Source organism: Coccidioides immitis (assembly GCF_000149335.2).
Source record: "Coccidioides immitis RS genomic scaffold supercont3.2, whole genome shotgun sequence".
Lineage (NCBI taxonomy): Eukaryota > Fungi > Ascomycota > Eurotiomycetes > Onygenales > Onygenaceae > Coccidioides > Coccidioides immitis.
Window position 1 is genome coordinate 3548228 of NW_004504309.1, and position 18892 is coordinate 3567119.

Consider the following 18892-nt stretch of genomic DNA (forward strand, 5'->3'; position numbering starts at 1 on the left):
CGAGATAAGGTGAAGAAGTAAGGGAAAATCTTGAGGGTTCCAAGGACAGTTAAAAGGGGAATTTGTCAACCGCAACTCCACCGGTGAGTGTATGTGCACGACAGTCATTTCACGACGCCATGCCTAAGGCTCTCATTGTCAAACCGAGGGCCCCGGGTATGAACCTGTCAGAGGGAGCGTGGATCAATTATATGGGGTCGTGGACCACAGAAATCATATTTATTTACTCCGTACATTTGTTTAGTATGCATTGCTGTTGACATTACTCCATTTAGAAACTCAACAATCCTTATAGTTGGGCTCTGCTCGCTGGATATATGTAATATAGTACATTTCACAAACATGCAACAGGACATTATGCAAACACGCCATACCAACCAAAAACGGTAAGTAGGTATCTAATATACATAACAAAGGGATGAATGCACACTCTATGTGCATTAAACTTCCACCTTTGTCGGAATCTTAACCATACCTCTCTTCCTTTCATAGCTCGGTACACCGTATCTCCGACCTGGTGCATCCGCTCCACGGCCGTCAGTCCCAATTTTTTCCCGACTCACGACGACGTCGCGGAACCGGAACTCAAATCGGCTTTCGGCAGGTTGAATACGGTGGGTTAACGACTCTTCCTTTTTCTTTTTAATCTCTTTGGCCTCGGCCGCAGCAGCTTCTTCGGCCTCAAGGCGTTCAAAGAATCTTTGGTTGCGCCGGGTCGCTTCACCGCTATATGTGATATGATCGTGTTCGAAGGCTACAAGATGAGGGTGGGGGATACGGACATCAGCGGGCTGAAGGACTTGTTCCGCGTTGGGGCCCTTGCCCACCCGTTCGATTCTATCAGGGCGTTGCGTTATTTTGGCAATGGCTTCTGGTGTGTTGAATGGCTTTCCTTCTTCGGATCGTGGTAGAGCTGGAGCGGCAGAGAACACTCTGCCTGCGTCTAGTCGGGTGAACTGACGAGATTCTGAAACCGGGTAGAAGATTTGGGCTTCCGTAAGACGGTGGACAGGAAGATCATTGATGGGTTCATGGGCTACTGGCTTGTGGGGCGGTTTAACCAAGGGTGTTGTTGGGACCATATCAAGCACAGCGCGCGCGTATGGCAAAGCTGTAGGTTTTTTCTATCTTGTTGTTAGCCACTGACCGTCCAACAACTTGTTCGATATAAAAATAGATCCAATATTAGATAAAGTGATGGTGTCAGAGAGTTGTAATTTTTTCGGTAAGCATTCTCCTTCTGGGAAATTGAAGGAGTCATAAAGACTAATCGAATTTTGCTCATCATTGAAAACACGGTTTTTTGATCCCGCACAAATGGGAGGAATGGGGTAAAAAGCTCAGAAAGGTCAAGACATACCTCTTTGATCATCTTCTTTTCCAGTTCCACCAATCTCACCACTGCCGCAACTCGTCTCATATCCACACCAAACAAAACACTCACTGCCCGCACACTCTTCTCTCTAACCTTGACCTGTTCATAAATCTCATTCCGCAACTCTTCACTCAAAACGCTCTGACTGACAAAGTGTGGGTTAAGCGGGAAGGGCTTCAGAGGCTCTCGAGATTCGCGAGGAACTATGCCATCACCAGCCTCCGCAGAAGAACCCTCGGGCTTCTGCGCGTCCTTCGAGCCTTCTTCGCCTTCCGCATCTAGTGCTTGAAGGAGCCTACCCTGCCGGTCATATGCGGTAAGGTAGTTCGGGCTGCCAGGAAGTGGGTGCTTGAACGCCGCGCCGGGGCCATTGAGCCATGAAAACATGTCACGGCGTAGTTTTGTCCCGGGCGGAGCTGTGGAGCTGAATGTGCGTTGGGACTGGCGGGAGGAAGAACGCAGGGAGCATGATGTGCATGTGAAGGGAGAGAGGGAGGATGCCGATGGCGAAGATGTGGAGGCAGGTGAAATAGATGGAAGAGAGGACTTAGATGAGGATATGTGAGTGGCAAGGGAGGAGGAAAGGCGTTGAGGGTTGGCTATTCTTGGAGGCATTGTGAATGTGTGAGAGCGGGAGAAGAGATAGGGAAAATGGCAATTAAGGGGAGGGAGGAACTGGAATTTCTGTATATGAAGCAATTGATTGGTATTAACAATCCAATGGCTCTATTCCATTCATTGTGATTTCACTTCAGGCAGGGGGTCGAGTGTGGGCGTGTGAGTGTGGGATTGCGAGGACGATGCAAATTGCTTGAAGTTTTTTTTTTTTTTGGCGCTTCAACGGGATGACTCACGTGATCAACCACTTACGGTTAGCGCCATCCATAGCTCTCGGGCGTGGATATACCTATTTCCGGAACAATGTGACGAGCTTCATTTGGAAATGGCCTAGAGAAGATATCGCTTTCGCCATCATAGCACGGAGGTTTGAAAGTTGAAAGGCACAGGACCGAGACTAAAAGTATTGTATTTAAGGTGAACTGGCTTTAATGAGAGACAAAGAATGTCAAGCGCTCGAGAATGAAGTTGGAAAAGGAGGAAAAAAAAAAAAAAAAAAAAAAAAAAAAAGAGATATGCGTAACGCAAAGCCAACGCCCTGGAGATCCTCCCAACATTACCATAGGTATCTTAGTGTCAAAAGCATCATCGAAGCGCCCTTCCTTTTTTCCCCCAGAAAATGCAGTCCGATGCAGAAAAAATTGAGTCTTCTGTTTTTGCGTTGAAGAGCTTCTGATGCGAATGGTTCAATGATATCCACCTTTAAGCGAGAGAACATTGAGATCAAAGGAGGCTATCGAAGCTTGGTAAAGAGCTAAAACGCAGAGGGGAGGTAAATTCTTGACGTCGTCAGGGCACAAAGCAGACAGGTTAACTAAGAGCAAATCGAAGAAGTAAAGGGTAAAGGGGTTACCGGCGCCTACAAGCAGCACTTGTAGGCCTCCCAAATGGGAAGTCATTATGCAGTAAAAAGGCCAAAGACAGAACCACATCATCAATTGGAGGTATTCCTCCTAGTGCATAGGGGCAGCGTAAAATCCAAATAAACGGTAACGACAGCAGCGACATATAAATGGGTATACATGGCATCCTCTCAGATGTGAAATAGAATAATAACCGCCACAGACGATCCTTGCTTTCCTTCCGAGTATTCCACACGCCTTTTTCCGTTGTCCGAGAGTCAAAATGCTAGAATCAGAATGATCCAATGTGCAGTATCGTGGTGGGTGTTCTTGCAAATGGGGAATCACAAGCTCTTTTTGTTCAAGGGAGGGGGACAGGAGGTATATATGTATGCAGCAAAAAGAAAAAGAAAATAAATAAATAAAAAGGACACAAAATTAAAATAGAAATCCCGTAAACCACCCTTAAGCTGCAACGCCATAGATGACTGGCCGTACCCAGGGGCCAAGGTGGGAGAGAGTAGCAGGGGATATGTTCAAAGGCTGTGGATGCTAAATGAAACCAAAATGTGCAAAGCTGGGGACAAGCAAACCTGATAATGACAGAGGGTTAATGAAAAATAAAAAAATAAACAAATAAAATAAAATGCGACATAGACTGAGACATTTGAGAAGAGCAGACAAGGAAGACGCTCCATTCTCCAGAACCGAGATATCGCATCCCCGGGGCCGCCTCTTGAAAGACCAACAAGACACGCGCTCGATGAATATGCATGGACGTTCTTGCTAAATCTGTAACGAGAATCGATCCGCCTGAAATCCCATGCTTAGTTGCACCCAAACAATTCGGAGGAAATTTCCCTGATCTGCAAATGTCCGTGAAGAGGGAGAGAAAAAAAAAAAAAGGAAAGCAAAGTATAATGGAAAAAAAAAAAAAAAAAATTGAACAAGTCGAAGCACCGCAGCCGTGAGCCTCGCATGATCTAGTTAACGTGCAGAGTCCAGAGTTCCCTTACGCCATGACGCTTCAGTATCGCTATACATGCAAATCATGATAAAACATGAGTGGACATATGGTGGGGGCTAACGACCCATCATATAATCAGGATATCCCGCACCATTCATGGCGCTGAGAGCAGGTCCTGCTGTTGGATTTCCAATGATCGTATCGTTCAGAGAAGCCTGTCTGAGTCGACCCATGCCATTTCCGATGGGGTTAATCCCGATCCCAAGACCAGGATTTGGTACAAAGGTGTTGCTTGAAGTTCCGTTGTTGAGGCCGGGGTGGGGAGATGGAAGTCCATTCGTCGCCATTCCCATGGGTATGGGTAATCCCGGCGGTGCACTCAGACCTGGAGGTGGCCCGCTGGCAGTGGAGAATCGAGGAGTGCCGATTAATCCCGGCCCATTGATTGCATTGATCGACGCGTGCGAAGTCATTGGGTTTGTGGAATGCATATTTCCAGCTTGGCTGTTCCGAACCCCAAGCGGATTTTTGGAGAAGCTCAAACGGATACCGCCCTTGATACTGTTCGATAACTCATATCCATAGAGCTCTTTCAGGCTCTTCGTCGCCCAGGATATATCATCAAATTCAACAAAGCATATCGGTCCATTGGGTTTTTGACGGAAGATCATACGCTTATATCCCCGTTGTCTGGAAAACAAAGCTTTGAGTTCGTCTTCAGAAGTATCGGGCGGTAGATTTCCGACGTACAACGTATTGCACGGCGGGTTTTGATCGGCTGGATTGACCGGAGGATAGTTAAGGCGATGATATGTTGTCTGATGGTATCCATTATTCGGTCCGATATTGGGGAAATTGGGTGACATTGCGCTAGAAGGCGTAGGACGCGTAGAGGTTCCACTCCCGAAAGACTGTAAGGATGGGGATGTCAAATTGGTTGATAAACTTAGGTTGCCAAAATTGCTGAGAGGCATAGGAGGGTTGGTTGAACGACGCGGCATAGCCATGGAGCCGGAATGGCCATTTCGTGCGTATGCAATCGGGTCCTTCAAAAGCTCTCCTGTATCCTCGTCGACTTCTTGATCAATGACGGATTTTCCAGTGATGCGGGGTCGCCCGTTCAAGCCATCCCCGAGAGGCGACTGCGAGGAGAAAAGCGACTGAAGCCGGGAGGCTTGATCAGGAGACTGAAAATCGTTATGGCCGACGGTTCCGTTTGACGCTACACCTTGGTCAAATCTCGATAGAAGATTGGGCTGCGACGCCAACCCTGGCGGAGTAACCTGCGATAGAGAATTTATAACGCTTGAACGTGGAACTTGGTCGATGGTATTGCGTCTTTGCAGCATAGCTGTAGCGGATGGAGCGTCTAAAATGACTTCGACGATCATATTGGCTTCATTCGTAGAGTTTCGTTTCCCATTCAGCATCTCCCGCGCTTCCTCAGCAGCTGATCGTGTTTCAAAGAAGGCCACGGCAGTCAGGAGATCCCCATCATCAGGGTATGTGTTGGGAACAAAAGTCGTATTAATGAAATTTTTCGTGAACAATAGCATGGTTCGGAGTGCTTCATGACTGGTATTCCTCGGAAGTCGTCGTATTAGCATGGCAGCATGGCCGGCAGGCAAGTTGATGCTGCCGGGAGCAACGTTTTCGTTATTCATACCCGACAGTGGCCTTTCGGAATCAGCAGCGAGACTGAGGCCCGGGTTTTGTGGCTCAAAGGCAGGCGTTTTTCCGATGGGAGTGAGAGCGTAAGAAAAGGTAGAAGGTAGCGCGGAGGGCTGTGACGCGACGGGAGAAAAGACATCGGAGGGCATTCTGTTCATGGCAGATGGGAGAGGATTGGAAGTGGAGATAGAGAGGTGAGGCGCCGCCGGTGTGGAAACGTTGGAAGAGTTGCGCTGGAGTCCGTTCTCATACAGCGGCGCGGTTTGCCTCGACTGGCCCGTGCTGTTACTCATTTCTCCCGCAGTCCGGTTGACAACAAATCAAAGGTTGAATTGCCGAGTCCTCGCGTCCAATAGAAAAGGCTTCGCAGGGTGAGCGCGATCCTCGCAAGGAGGCCGCGAACTGCAGATATCCGACAATCTCGCGCAACACGCAATGTAGGTCGTTTGGAGTCTTGAGAGGTTAAGAACGAAACCAGAGGACTCCGCTGCAGCGGCACGATCGACGTCGAGGAAGGAGAGGACGAAGGGAGACGGATGTGGTTCGATGGTTCGAGGGGGTTGGAGGATCTGAGGTCAAAACGCGCGCCTGGACTTAAAGAGACGATGAATATTGTCCCTTGGCAAGGCCGATGGAATCAAAAGGACGATAAAATGGAACAAAAGTGGCAAACTGCAGCTCAAGGTGGGCCGGGTGTCTGAAAACAGAGAGGATGGGGTCAGGTTGTGGCCCTGCGGTGTTGATATGGGCAAAATCTGGGTGTGGTTATAAGAGGTATGATCAGGGCAGCGAGTCTCGACCAGGGAAGTACGGAGAGTAGTTAACTCCAATAATGGGAGTGGAGGCGGAGGCGACTCGAAACAAAGCGATCAACGAAGTGTGTTTAGTGGAGTGCTTTGAAAAATGTCGATGAATGTGGGATCTCTCGCGACATGGGCGGGAAGATGATGGGAGGAGGAAGAGGCGCCTTAGAGGAAGGGCAAAAAAAAAAAAAAAAAAAAAAAAAAAAAAGGCAAATGAAAGGGCCGGATAATCAAAAGACTCAAGGAGGGCGAGCTAAGGTATCGGGAGGAAGGGAAAACATGGTTTCGCTGGGGCAGAAATGCGAGCAGATGGGCTGTGTTCACAAGCAAGAGAAGCAAAAGGTCGGGGGCAAGAGTCTCAACTTACCACTCTTCCGTAACCACAGCTCTTGTTCCCTTTCTTTTTTATTTCTTTTATTCCTTTTTATTTTTCTCACTTCTCTTTATTTATTTTTTTTATCTGAATTAATATTGGACAGGTCGAGCAGAATCGGAGCAGGGGAAGAGGAACGCAGGGAGCGGGCACGCAGGAAGAGTTGGATGATGTGTGGTAGTCAGGGTCAAGGTTAAGATTGACGGATTTGATTGAGCAATTTGGGCCGGCAGACTTCCTGGTGTCTGGGAGTTGGTGATTCCTGGGCCGTGCAGTCGGGGGGGTTCAAGTTAAAGAGTCGCAAGGTTTCGAAGGGAAAAAGTTCAACAGGGGCCTGGAAGTCTTACATAGGCCACTTGATACATGAAGGAAGGCTTTTAGTGTACCGTTGATCGGATAATTGCCTTGATTCGATCGTACGCGAGTCCTGGTTGTTTGGTTCAATCAGACGAGACCCTGTTCTGGGTTGAAAGTTACCATCAACCAAACGGCAGGGAAAAAGCCTGTCTGGGGCACGAATTGCTAGGCTGAGGGTCACGCCAATGCTCAAGCCTTTTGATTTAATTGAGTTGTAAAATGTGGCAGATAAGGGCGCCAGGCGTGGCTCAACAGTGTGTTTCCAGGAAGAGAGCAGCGATCCGAGCGGAAAGGCGGCGGGCAGGGGCGAGCTGGGGGAGTTTCTGAGGATATGACACCACGAGCAGCAGCAGCAGCACCAGCCATGCCATCGACCCAGCCGCGACCAGGCAAACCCCTGACGTGGAACTTTCGACGATGTGTGTGGATAATATGCGGTGATTCGATGCTTGGGCAAAGTTGACTAGCGACAAATCAACCCTGGACTTAGTCTCTCAATTTAGGGCTTCGTGCCCCAGGAAGAAACCACAAATAAAACTGACAGGAACTCTGCCAAAGTATCACAAGAAGGCTGGATTGCCAATTAGACACAGCCTGTGTAAGTTTATATATATCTCTAGCTTTTGCGGGTCGAGGCAGAATATGTCTCGGCCAGCCCCCGTTTCCAAACCAAGAGGAGACAGCTTTCGCCGTTAAAAGACCTCCTTCACAGCCGTCCGCTGCATTATTAATATCATCCTCTTCACAGTGTCGTTGACCCATTGGCAGACTGGTAGGAGAGCTTGCCGGTGGCTCACGGACTCCGCCTTCGGCTGAGAGTTGTGACGTGATAGACCTGTTCTTCCCGTCCTATCTCCTGCGTAACCAGCATTGACTAGTTACCAGCAGGATACCAGTGCAGAAGTCAGCAGCAAGTGAGTGAAGAAGCCCGTCCGAGTATTCTCCATGGACTTCCCGGATGTTGCGCAGGTGTGGTACCGGCTTTACAGCTGTCGGGAAGCGTTGGGCACAAGGCGTGAAGACCAGACCGCAAAGGCCAGTGCATGGACGTCAATTTCTTATTATAAACGTACTCATAAAGACGTCTGGCGAGGAAGAGTTGGTTTTCAGCATCGTCTTCAGGGAAGCTCGACCCATGTTCTCACCTGCAGGAAGATGATGGCATCGCGAACAAGGAAAAAAACCTGCCAACCATCGAGCTACCCTTGTTTGTGCCAATTGCGAAAGCAAGCTCTTGCCGAAGCGGCTCCGGACCAACTAGGTGCTCTCTTCTCGCCTTTGTAAAAATGTGGCTACTCTCCCTTTCAGGAGAGCTGAGGGTGCAGCACATTACGGACCGGGTCGCAACCACAAGGCAAAAGCGGGGTGGGAATTCTCTCTGCAAAACCACCTCATGTACTCCGTACTCAAAGCATGTATGTACGCATCTGCAAACAGTACCTACATATAATTACATACGGAGCCTAGATATCAACCCAATGGGCCATGCTCCGGCAGGACGCTCAGATATCGTCAATAATCCAACGAGATCACAGCTGCCCCAGAAAACGAGCAAACGTGCCCACTCTTACCGACAAGTGATTCTGAACCGTTAGACGGACCCTTAACCACACCGACACTAAACCCCGAGCCCCTCCCTCGTCAAACTTAGTATCGGCTTGGCTTCCCCCCCCGTGAAAAGCAGGCCTTGCACCCAGGCCCAACATCTGACCGTGGGCCGCCTCTGGAGGCCGGGATGTTTGGGACCAGACCGGTCCACTGCTAAACCTGAACAAGGAACGCGGATTATGCTCCGACCAATCGCCGGACGGTTCTCAGGTCTTTGCTTCAGCCGTTCGAGGGGTGTGAGCATGTCTCATTTGCTGCTGGGGCGCGAAAGTTGCGGTGTTTCCATGAGAAAGAGGGTTTCTGGTTGGGCGGTGTCGTTTTGGTGTCTACGCCGTGTCGATTAAGACGAGTTCCCACATCCGCCCGCCCATCGCACTTTGGGACCGTGGCTGAATCCCTCATGCATGGGATGCTCTCGCGCACGTGTGGATTCGTCCAGCTGCATCTTCGGGTAGGGAAGGGTGCACAGCAGCAGCACAGGGCGGAGATCTGAGGAGAACGAAGCACTGCCATTAGTTAGTTGCCTCTTGGCGAGAAAGAAGCTATGCTCGACTCCATGTAAGAGTGTATATTATGTGTCCTCCGTACTCTGTTGTGTATGACAGTATTACTTTTCTCTAGAGGATCAGTAGTTAGCCGCCACGCAATGCAATTCGTGGCATGAGTCCATTTCCTTGTTGCGTCTGCTTTTCGCGCGCGGACTCGAATCAGCGGTTACCATGACGGCGATTCCTCGATAGACGCTTCCCAGCATACTGAGTACTCCCGGAAGATGTGTCCTTTTCAGTTAACAAACTAATAATTATTACTGGGCGGAGAATGGAAGTCGATATTGACATACCCCGGCGTTTGTTCAGACGGATGGACATTACCATATCTATATATTCCGATTCCGTGGCTGTCGCCCCTATCGCATTGCTTTCCTCCGGAGCAACTCCTCACTTGAAAATCTAGGGTAAGGTCTGAATGTATTGTTTCTCCGCTGGGTCTATGAGACTCGCCGTGTTATGTTTTTGGCCGGTTTCCTGTTTCTTGGGTGCGAAGCGGCATCGCTCTTGAGTGTTCCCGTTTCCGCGAGCCGCATTCCAACCAAAACATCGGCATTCACCTACCCGTAGAAGGTAGCTTATGCCTTTCGGTAACAGAGTATTTGGTGCAAACAATCCGGGATTTTGGTCTTTTTGGGGTAGCTATGGCTTGGGGGTTCGCTGTATTTGGTGTTGCGCAGGATATGCGCCTTCATCAATATCCGCAAGGACACTGGATGTGCAAGACGGAAAAGCTCGATACGGTACTGAAGTGCTTTCTAGACTCTGCGAAATTTACCCTGGTTTGTGAAACGAAGATACTACTACTCACGGCAAGGTTACTCATTCTGTTCGGTGCGGACATGCCAAATCTCGGCCAGCAACTCCCCGCCTGGCCAGATTATAGATTCCAACGAGAATAGTTGGACGTAGGTTGCAAATCGACCACCTCACCCTGATCTTGGAAGAGAGGGTTGGCACCGTCGTCACCCTCGCGGCGACTCTTAAATTCGTAAAGTAGCCAAACTCAGGTTCGACACTAGAAGAGATGCTGTTTGGATGGTATAAGACTAGAGTGACTTGAATAATACAGGGCAATAGTTGAAAGCCGCTTATGCCTATCCTCTAATGTCCGTATTTGCTTATCCGAGCGATACAAGAAGATGGAACAGTGAAAGAAAGAGCACACCAATCTTTTTTGGTATCCCATCAATAAGGTTACGCTTTCGACATCGATACCGTTCATTCGGTCCCATTTTTCTGACAAAACCACCTCCCAATCCAATGTTGGCTCCATTGTTGAAGGCAGGATTAGCGTTTATATGCCCGGAATTTTCTAGCCACCGTCACTTAGCAATATATCTCCTATGCAGCCTGTTAGCGGATGTGTTCTCAAACAAGTCTCTATAAGTGGATCTGCCTTACTATCCGGTTCCTAAATTCGTTGCAGGTAGATTCGCATGGCCCCTTTATACACTGATCACAGCTTGCTTCTTGATATCTAAACCGACTCTCTTCGCAGTTTTTGCAACCGAAGTCCTATGCAGCAGGTTAGCAGACTGGCCTTTCTTGATTGAGATGGTAAAAAGGGTCTGTCTCACCCTCTTATCCTTAATGTTAAGGCATCTCTGCTTCCTTTCACCACCTCCATTTCTTAGAACGGCAGCACAGTTTTATTCTCTGAGTAGTCTGCTGTACGTTGTACACTGGTGGCCCGAGCTGGAACGAATTTCGGCTGGCGAGGCATATGTAGTAGGAAGCGAGAGGGCAAGGAGTACAGCAGAAGCCAACACAGTGAAGGATTTCATGGTGTAGACACTCCGTAACTTAAGTGGAATACAAAATGGCGAGTAAAATCGTTAGATAGCTTTATTGAGACAACGATGGGAATGATTGAAAATCGCATCCACAGAATGGAAGGGGTTTCAAGGGGTTTACATAGACCTCCCCAAATCGTGCCAGGAATAATAGAATGACTTCGTCCCTCCTTCTCTCCCCCCGCTGACGCCAACAAAGGTCACCAGAGCAAGATTCACACCGTCACGGCAACGGTGACTCCAAGGGACGCCGGTCGTTGATCTCCCTTCCATGCAACGATAGCAGAGTAGATCTTTCAATATGGGCCAGCCTATTTCTCGGTTGAAGTCCAGATTTGTCGAAGGCTTGAAAGGAGACCATGAACTGCCTGTCTATGCTGGTATGCAGGGATCACATCGTCACGCGTTGTTGGCCAAGCGAGCTTTTCACCTCGCATGGCGCCGAAGGAATCACTGGTTGCCTAACAGAGTTCATACCTGCTAGTTTCATTAGCTTGGGCAGAGGCCTTGAGCGCGGGGGGAGATGGTCTTGTTGCTGGCCTCACCTCTTTCGAAGCTCGAGTTTTGCTCGGGCTTAACAATACTTTGTTGTCCAACAAGAACCCTGATCATGCTCTCTCTTGACAGCCCGTGCGGTGTGCAGCCGAATGAGGCTCTGCGTGGGAAGGGGAAGGCGACTGGTTGATCCAGAAAGCTTGCATTGGCGCAGTCCAAAATCGCGCGCAAGCAGCTCGGAAAGCCAAAGGATATTTTTGTACTCCGCTTCTCCAGATTTTCACAAAGCGTTCAAATGATGCTCTACACACACAATTCCCCAAGGCGGTCAATTGCTCTTGAGAGCATTCCAGATGGTGACAAAGCCACTTGGCACAGGTGTGATGTGGCAGAGGACTTGCACGCCCGGGCTATCCGGAAATATGTTGGAGTCAGTGGCTTGCCCAGAACAGGGCAGAGGCGCTTTGTATTTATAGTTAAGACACGCACTCTGTACGGAGTAGCAGCTGTCAAAAATTGGTTGGAGGACGCAATGCAACAGATTTGAGGCGGTGCAGGAATACACAGGGATTCGACCCGGTCATCTTATCATTCATATCCAGCAGGATATCTCCTGACTGCTTGACTTTTAAAGTGCGCTGCTTTTGGCAATGTTCAAGAGACAGGTTAGCTCGCACAGGTAAAAGTTTGGGTTGATTTGCACCTTTCTTGGTACACATCCTTTCATTTTGTATTTGCTGCCGTCCTTGGGGTTCAGGATCCTCGTGGAATGCCTGATGGGGCCTAGAGAAGAGCAGTAAAATGCTCGAGAAATTCATCCCTCTTTGGCGAAGGGGGACCTGGGTACTTTTATAGCGTGTTCGTGTTATCGTACGGATGAAATGAAGGCGGCCCTTTCTAAGGGGACATCGACACCATAGGAGCGCAAATCTCGATTTGCAGCATGGGTCCAACAGTGCGCGCCAAATCTCCTCATGGAAGCTAGGATTCACAAGCACAGCTTCCATCGGGCCTACGATGCAGCATCAGCATCAAAACCAGAAGTGCGTTTTGTTCGCACATTTCTCCGTATCCACCGAGGTTAGAATGAAGATGCGGAGGCCGAGTTGCGATACGCCTACGTCCGGAATCTCGTTAGTGAGGGACATGCCGATGAACATGATGGAAGTATGTATGATTGTTTCCGTGCTCATTTCCACTTTGCATGCAGAGTACCGTTCTGTATTGAAGGTTTGTTGACGTACATACGCTGTACATTCACCAGATTTAAATCAAGTCTCCTAACTCCGTGCTGTTTAGATCTATATGTATATATATATCTATGTCTCGAAGGGTACCCAAGCGCTCACTCCATCAGTAACTCGAATCAAGTCATAGACTCGTCAGCGATCTTCGATAACGGCGGATCAGGAGTCGTCGTAGTCGGTCCTTATGTTCAATGAGAACCGGGGGCGGAAGAAAAAAGAAGAAAAAAAAAAATCTTTTTTGGGAGGACGGTCTGGGTGAAAAGAGAACTGCTTCATGATTTATAGTATCCGAGAGTCTCCCTGCCACACGTGATCACATTCCCAACGTTAGTCCCAGTTACGAATTGAGGGTTGCTGAGTACTCGGGGTGGTTTGGAACATGCGATTAATCCACCACAGCATTTGTTTCCGTTGACAGAAACGAGCTCCGGGAAAACAACTTCATCGGACCATGACTGGATTCGTGACAAAGCTGGCCGAGCCCAATCACAGTTCAATTGTCATCCCCAGAGAACCTGGAGCTGTCTCCTCGAATCCATGCCGTTTGTAAAGGCGTCTTCCAGGCGGGTCAGCAAACAGAGCGACCAAGGCCCCCGGGGGAGCGCGTGATCGGACACAGTGCACAAGTCTCGTCATGATGGCATCGCCCACTCCTCGCCGTTGATGTTCTGGGAGAGTTGCAATGTCTGCAATGAGAAAATACCACCCTCCATCACCGATAATCCGGCCCATTCCCACCACTTCAGCGATCTGCTCGAGATGATCGCCAGCGCCGACGTCAGTGAAGTTATCGGCACTTTCATGGCTCTGCGGTTTGGTGTATGTCACGTAGCACATGTACCAAGTACCCGCTAGCGCGATGCGCGCTTGCTCTTCAGTTTTGGGAGAAAGGCCGCTGGTTGCTCGAAGATGGCAATAGGCGGCTGCATCCGGCGTGCCCTCGACGAGGTGGTAGCCTGGAGGGAGGGCTGGGCGAGGTGGTTCCATGGTCGGAAGAACGAAAACCAGAGAGACAACACGTATCGAGGCTTCGTCGTGCCGACCGAAAAAAAACTCCTAGGCGTCCCATCAAAGCCAGAACCAGCTGGCATCGTGGAAAAGAGCAGCGTTTGATATCACACTCCCCCACGTTCTTCGAGTCAGAGGGCCCGCCTATTGGCCTGGAGCGCGTTGAATTAAGGTGCGCCAAGCATCTAGTGCTGACGCTCTACTGGGACCGACAGGGGGGAATTTGGAATTGTCATCAAATCACCGTTGTGTTGAGCCGCAGCGGGACGCCGTGGTCAGCACATCGCCTTAACCCCTTTTTTTCATGCATATCATTCGCTTTTATCTCCGCTCAAAACGAACGGACAATGCCCGGATTGAGTTTGTGGCTTGATTGGACCACTTTTGAGGCGCAAAACAGAGCGACAGTTTCTTGAGTCTCAGCTGGGCCAGGGTGAGCTTCATGCTCTCTTCCCTGTGGTTGCAGGGATTCGGAGACACAGACCACCCTTTTGGGTGCTGAAAATAGCACAGGAATGGAATTCAGTGTGGGGAGAGTCGGGTAGGAGCAGAGGCCTGCTCATGTACAGAACAAAATCGCCAACAGCAGAAATGAGGAGAAGAACTTCTCCATCATTCGAACATGAGGAGAAATGCCGCTTTTGCAGTGGAGACACTGCAGTGTGGCCGTTGCGTCAAGAATATATTCCACCACTGTTCACAAATCAATATTTCTGCAAATGCTCATTGACAAGGATCCTCACAAGATCGGCATACTTCAGGCCCCAAAGCGTTGATGAGGCTCGGAAACAGGCCCTTCGTTCGATGCCTGTTTTGTCGCATTTCAAATTGATTTGTCGATCTTTGCCTAATACGAGCTCCACAGTGAGATTCCGCCTTTTTTTTTTTTTTTTTTTTTTCCGTCGAGAGACCTCAGAATACGAGATCTGGGCGCCCCTTATTTGGTGCTCCACAGGATCATGAGCCGATTTTCTGATAGAGACGACGTCAACCTTCGGGTTAAGATAAATGGCGAAGGAACATTCATAAAAGCAAGTGTTCCCTTCCACTTTCAAATCCAAAAGGGTTTGTTCGCACATTTTGCGGTCCAGCCGAGGCGAATCGCATCAACTTGCGGCATAGGCCACGTCGGGCACTGTTATTTCCCAGACGATTAGGCCGCGCTTCAGCGTTCAAGATGGTTGACCTCACCGTTGGTCATGTCTCCGGTATCATTGCCGCTGGGGTCTTCGTGCGTGAGTAACAACAGCCTTCTACCCATTCTGCGTTGGGCCGGATATGGCATACTAATTAATCTATAGTCCAATTCCTGATACCGACTGCCACCACACTTATCCTAGCGGGACTTGTAACCGATAAAAACTCATTAGCAACATGGTGAATACATTTTTCTCCACCTGGGTTAAGAGCCGACCTGCTGACTTGACTTAGGACTCAGATTGGAAGATCATTACATGCGTCACATTGGCCACTCCTCCTCCGAGCAGACACCGCCACGGCTCGCGAAGTTAGCCGAGCGGTAAGGCTAGAAGGGATCTTGCGCCCCTTGATCCTACTTATTGTCGGTATTGCTGCCGTTGTCACGCCTCTCGGTTTATACGACGCAGTCGTTCCTGGAACAAAGATGGTACCACAGCCATTTCAGTATCAACCCGACACTTCGCCGTTTGGCAGCGGAACACCCCCTCGCTCAAAGTTGGGGTTTAATCGAATTTGCGGTGCCTTTGAGCCTCGCGCGTGCCCAGGCTCAAAAACCATCATCAAGACCACCAGAAATGCAACCAGAGCTACATTTGAGTGGGACTTATATGATATTGACATCCCCGCTAACTTGACCGAGATGTTCCAAAGTGGTCTCGAACGTATGAAACCAACCGTCTCGAGCATGTTTGACATTCAATGGAGATCGTACTCTGTCACCATCGATGACACCAAGAACAATGGATCCGCTTTCTTGGGAGGGTCGTATAAACAGATGGATACCTTGGTCCTTAAGGACGGCTACATAGTTGTGGAAGGGCTAATTGTCGACAATAAAAACGGAGGCATTGGCTTCCGGAATCATACCACCCCTTCACCACTGAAGTACGGTGGTACATGGTCTGAAGACTTGCTTTTTATCGAGCCATTTACACAATGTGTTGATACTAATATCACCGTCGACTTCGTCATTCCGGATTCTAACGTCAACTTAACCATGCAAAACGTGAAGATAACGGACCGGGGTGGTTTTGAGAAACTTAACACGACATATCCCCAATACGACCGAAGCGATCCCCAAGCAAATCCAGACCTGTATGGGAGGGCATACAAGGCCGCCTACCTTCATAATGCGTACACCATGCTGCTTTTGAACGTGACGAACCCGAGAACTCCTACTATGCGACCGTGGTCCTATTTGAATTCTACTGAGGGAAAGACCTTCCCAGTTGACGTTTTGACTGGCGAGGTCCAGCCCACCCAATTGGGGACTTATTCAGATTGGCGCCTATGGGACGGAGTACCATACAGTCCCGGTGAAAATGCTTCTTCCTTCTTGTCTGATATCGACTACCCGAATCCGTACAACATTTCACAAGAGGACTTCAGGTCAATCAGTATGGTTTTTCCCACCCACAACCTTTCAGTAATGGCTAACATTTTACCTATCTAGGAACTATATGCCAGGGAGCCGGCAACGGGGATATCGCTAACATTACCAATATCGGAGTCGCGTGTGGACTATTCGTTGGTGCTGCGCGGCGCGTTGACGGAGGCTCGTCCCTTGTGACCGAGCCGAGAACAGAGTGGACCACTCCACTCTATAGCTGCGCTTCGTCCACAAGAGCCGTCGTGAAAACTGTCAACTTTCGATACAACGGAACAGATGGATTGAACAGTCTCTCCGTTCTGGATATCCGAGACAAGATTTATAACCAAGAGAGTGACAAACCTCTGTGGGGTGTTGAGCGTTTGCAACTTAAGCTCGGGGAGGCTGCTGCTATGTGGGGATTGGTGTCAGATCGTTACAAAGGCCGTGACGACGTTTCCGTAATCCAGAGCGAAAACCTTTGGCTTCCTGGATTTGTTGGCAGCAAGAGAATGCCCTCTACTGATTACATGAATTTACCTGGTGTCAGTTTCCATATGGATGCATTTGCGTCGATATACACAATGCAAGACCGCCCGTCAAACAGCTTACTCGCCGACTATTCAGGAAGATCGAATCTTGCCTTGTATGCAAGGTGGCAAGAACTATCCAAAGATGCCAAATCTTCATCGACGATTATCAATCAGATATGGACTGACATCGCTGCCAACGCTGTCGTTGGAACAAGAAGTTGGGTTCGAGCAGAGAACGACCGCAACGTACAAAAACGCTCTACAGACCAACCTCCCCAAGAAGGAGATACCGTTAACGTTCCAGTGGATATTTATCACCATAGAGTGAGATATCATATTGCGTATGGTGTTCCGGCCTTTATTGCGCTCGCTCTGGCCTCTGCAATCGCCGCTTCGTCATGCGTACTTTGTGTCTTTGGCCGTGCGAGACCATCGGCTGTAAAAAGGCACTTGTACCACACCGGCGCAGGCCGCATTCTCGGGTCTTTCATGTATCCAGGCGTTGCGGATCGGCAAGCCCCCACCAAAGCATGGAATGCGGCTATCGGATCGAAGATGGCCTCTATGGCAAGCCCTGTTCCCCATCCCTTGGACAACACCACGGCGCATTATTCGAACGGTTCAAGAACTAACTTGGAATCTCCGTTGCTACACAACAAAGAAGGCTTATCTCCAGCTGCTCAGCACCAGCCACAGAGTTAAACATTTGGACTCTAGTTCATAAATTTTCCGATTGGTTGACCTTAGCATCCATCCTTCTTCCTCATTCATAAATTCCATACAGTGTGACTGTCTCATTTTTTTTGTCTATATTTTCTTCCACTATATACCCCTTTTAAATTTTTTTTCACTTATCTTTTCTCTTTGTTGATATCATATTTTTTTGGTTCATAACTCGGGTCCCTCAATCTTTTGATGCAGACATCTGCTAAGATAATTTTTTTAAAGATATATTGACGTGAATAATGGTGCGATCTCGGTAGAATGTCAGATAAGGTCGCATGCGATGCACTTAATAAGACATCCATATGGAGTATATTATATAGCATATGTGTTTTAACAAAGTTCATCAAAATTTTGATACAGTTAAATCTAATATACATATCGTCTTGGGAATATTAAATTTTCCCACAAACGCCTGCTCTTAATGCCTAAAACCCGAAGTACAGGCAGTCCTGCACCTTTACAAACAACTTAGTTTTTGCCCTTGACATAAAGGGGAAAAAAAATCTATCCTGGACGAGAAAGCCAAATCATAGAGTCCATCACCGCGAACCTCGCGTGCAGTGGGCAACCGTAAGGGCCCGAATATCCTCGCAAATCCTACATCTCTCGACAATTATTCGACGTCCAAGGGATGTTTTTGGACACACTTGGGCCTCTATGTCTCGTTCGACAACCTTTGTCCCTCCGTAAATCCACGGGATCTTTCCCGATCGATTCTGCTCCTATATCATGAGGTATTCGTTGCAGCCGCCGGCGGTTCAGCTCGTTTCCGTCCCAGTTTGGATTCAACCAAGCCAGCCTATTTAGCCAGGACAAAAGCACTTGTTAGCAAACGTATCCGCCCGTCGACTTCCTCTGGCTCGAATAGGCTGTAGCCTGTATAACAATGTCGAAAGAAACGAGCAGACAATAGACGCACCAAACTTAATAATCGCCACACAGGTTCGCTCGGCTGCGCACCCACACCGAGCCAGTACTTCGCCCGCGATTGATCGAGAGCAATATCTTTGTATGGCCGGGCAAGCTTGGCCTCTTCTTCCGACAAGCCGACGGGCCTTTTGGGAATAGGGTTGTATGTTCCGATAACTTCGATGGGCTTTGAGTCGCGAGCGGTTCTGCGCAATATGTACACGTTAGCTATGATCCCAATTGGAACGCTTCGAGAACAAGGTTGTATTCTGGAGCGTCGTGAAGGACATTCGGTAACCGGGGGACCATGACCTACCGGGCTTGACACACGACGATGTTGAAAAAGGGTTGATGTCGATTCCCAAAACGGGATAGACGGATTCTTACTACCATAGTCAGTGATTTCAACGGAAGGGAGACTCGTCGAGAATTCGAGTATTCTTGATA

The 18892-nt window shown here is 48.9% G+C and overlaps 8 protein-coding genes across 8 annotated transcripts; 2 read left to right on the forward strand and 6 right to left on the reverse strand.

Annotated features, from left to right (window-relative positions):
* Positions 1-213: 213 nt before the first annotated feature.
* Positions 214-2151, reverse strand: CIMG_06804 (uncharacterized protein). The gene is made up of 2 exons (XM_001242907.2): positions 1361-2151; positions 214-1124 (listed from the first exon to the last, which is right to left on the reverse strand). The coding sequence occupies exons 1-2, from the start codon at positions 1988-1990 to the stop codon at positions 441-443; spliced, it is 1314 nt and encodes a 437-aa protein (XP_001242908.2). The 5' UTR covers positions 1991-2151; the 3' UTR covers positions 214-440.
* A 565-nt stretch (positions 2152-2716) lies between these two features.
* CIMG_06805 (RNA binding protein) lies at positions 2717-6422 on the reverse strand. The gene has a single exon (XM_001242908.2). The coding sequence runs from the start codon at positions 5764-5766 to the stop codon at positions 3919-3921; it is 1848 nt and encodes a 615-aa protein (XP_001242909.1). The 5' UTR covers positions 5767-6422; the 3' UTR covers positions 2717-3918.
* Positions 5699-8336, reverse strand: CIMG_06806 (uncharacterized protein; the record flags this gene model as incomplete). Its single annotated transcript, XM_001242909.2, has 7 exons — positions 5699-6061; positions 6644-6911; positions 6997-7469; positions 7571-7818; positions 7900-7995; positions 8080-8151; positions 8210-8336. The coding sequence occupies 6 exons, from the start codon at positions 8334-8336 to the stop codon at positions 6710-6712; spliced, it is 1218 nt and encodes a 405-aa protein (XP_001242910.2). The 3' UTR covers positions 5699-6061; positions 6644-6709.
* Positions 8337-10175: 1839 nt separating this feature from the next.
* On the reverse strand, positions 10176-11822 carry CIMG_06807 (uncharacterized protein). Its single transcript, XM_001242910.2, has 4 exons — positions 11504-11822; positions 10743-11435; positions 10567-10680; positions 10176-10506 (listed from the first exon to the last, which is right to left on the reverse strand). Exon 4 carries the CDS (start codon positions 10436-10438, stop codon positions 10181-10183), a length of 258 nt encoding a protein of 85 aa, XP_001242911.2. The 5' UTR covers positions 10439-10506; positions 10567-10680; positions 10743-11435; positions 11504-11822; the 3' UTR covers positions 10176-10180.
* A 140-nt stretch (positions 11823-11962) lies between these two features.
* CIMG_13084 (uncharacterized protein) lies at positions 11963-12613 on the reverse strand (the record flags this gene model as incomplete). Its single annotated transcript, XM_001242911.2, has 2 exons — positions 11963-12465; positions 12514-12613. 2 exons carry the CDS (start codon positions 12611-12613, stop codon positions 11963-11965), a joined length of 603 nt encoding a protein of 200 aa, XP_001242912.2.
* On the forward strand, positions 12008-14416 carry CIMG_13085 (uncharacterized protein). The gene is made up of 2 exons (XM_004445356.1): positions 12008-12620; positions 12753-14416. Exon 2 carries the CDS (start codon positions 13522-13524, stop codon positions 14122-14124), a length of 603 nt encoding a protein of 200 aa, XP_004445413.1. The 5' UTR covers positions 12008-12620; positions 12753-13521; the 3' UTR covers positions 14125-14416.
* On the forward strand, positions 14298-17933 carry CIMG_06810 (uncharacterized protein; the record flags this gene model as incomplete). The annotated part of the gene is made up of 5 exons (XM_001242913.2): positions 14298-14572; positions 14745-14943; positions 15010-15085; positions 15140-16305; positions 16362-17933. Coding segments are annotated over 5 exons (2867 nt in total), but the record flags the coding sequence as incomplete, so codon positions are not given.
* On the reverse strand, positions 17841-18873 carry CIMG_06811 (mitochondrial 37S ribosomal protein MRPS16). Its single transcript, XM_001242914.2, has 3 exons — positions 18762-18873; positions 18456-18651; positions 17841-18335 (listed from the first exon to the last, which is right to left on the reverse strand). Exons 1-3 carry the CDS (start codon positions 18836-18838, stop codon positions 18264-18266), a joined length of 345 nt encoding a protein of 114 aa, XP_001242915.1. The 5' UTR covers positions 18839-18873; the 3' UTR covers positions 17841-18263.
* Positions 18874-18892: the final 19 nt, after the last annotated feature.

What these genes read in the sequence shown, in the direction of transcription:
- CIMG_06804 (XM_001242907.2), bottom strand. Translation starts at nt 1,990, where the DNA reads ATGCCTCCAAGAATAGCCAACCCTCAACGCCTTTCCTCCTCCCTTGCC. An exon ending in AAAAGAAGATGATCAAAGAG is followed by an intron (nt 1,125 to 1,360) that starts GTATGTCTTGAC and finishes ACAACAAGATAG; the next exon opens with AAAAAACCTACAGCTTTGCC.
- CIMG_06805 (XM_001242908.2), bottom strand. Translation starts at nt 5,766, where the DNA reads ATGAGTAACAGCACGGGCCAGTCGAGGCAAACCGCGCCGCTGTATGAG.
- CIMG_06807 (XM_001242910.2), bottom strand. Translation starts at nt 10,438, where the DNA reads ATGGAGCCAACATTGGATTGGGAGGTGGTTTTGTCAGAAAAATGGGAC.
- CIMG_13085 (XM_004445356.1), top strand. Translation starts at nt 13,522, where the DNA reads ATGTCACGTAGCACATGTACCAAGTACCCGCTAGCGCGATGCGCGCTT.
- CIMG_06811 (XM_001242914.2), bottom strand. Translation starts at nt 18,838, where the DNA reads ATGGTAGTAAGAATCCGTCTATCCCGTTTTGGGAATCGACATCAACCC. An exon ending in ATCGTCGTGTGTCAAGCCCG is followed by an intron (nt 18,652 to 18,761) that starts GTAGGTCATGGT and finishes CATATTGCGCAG; the next exon opens with AACCGCTCGCGACTCAAAGC. An exon ending in TGTGGCGATTATTAAGTTTG is followed by an intron (nt 18,336 to 18,455) that starts GTGCGTCTATTG and finishes CTGGCTAAATAG; the next exon opens with GCTGGCTTGGTTGAATCCAA.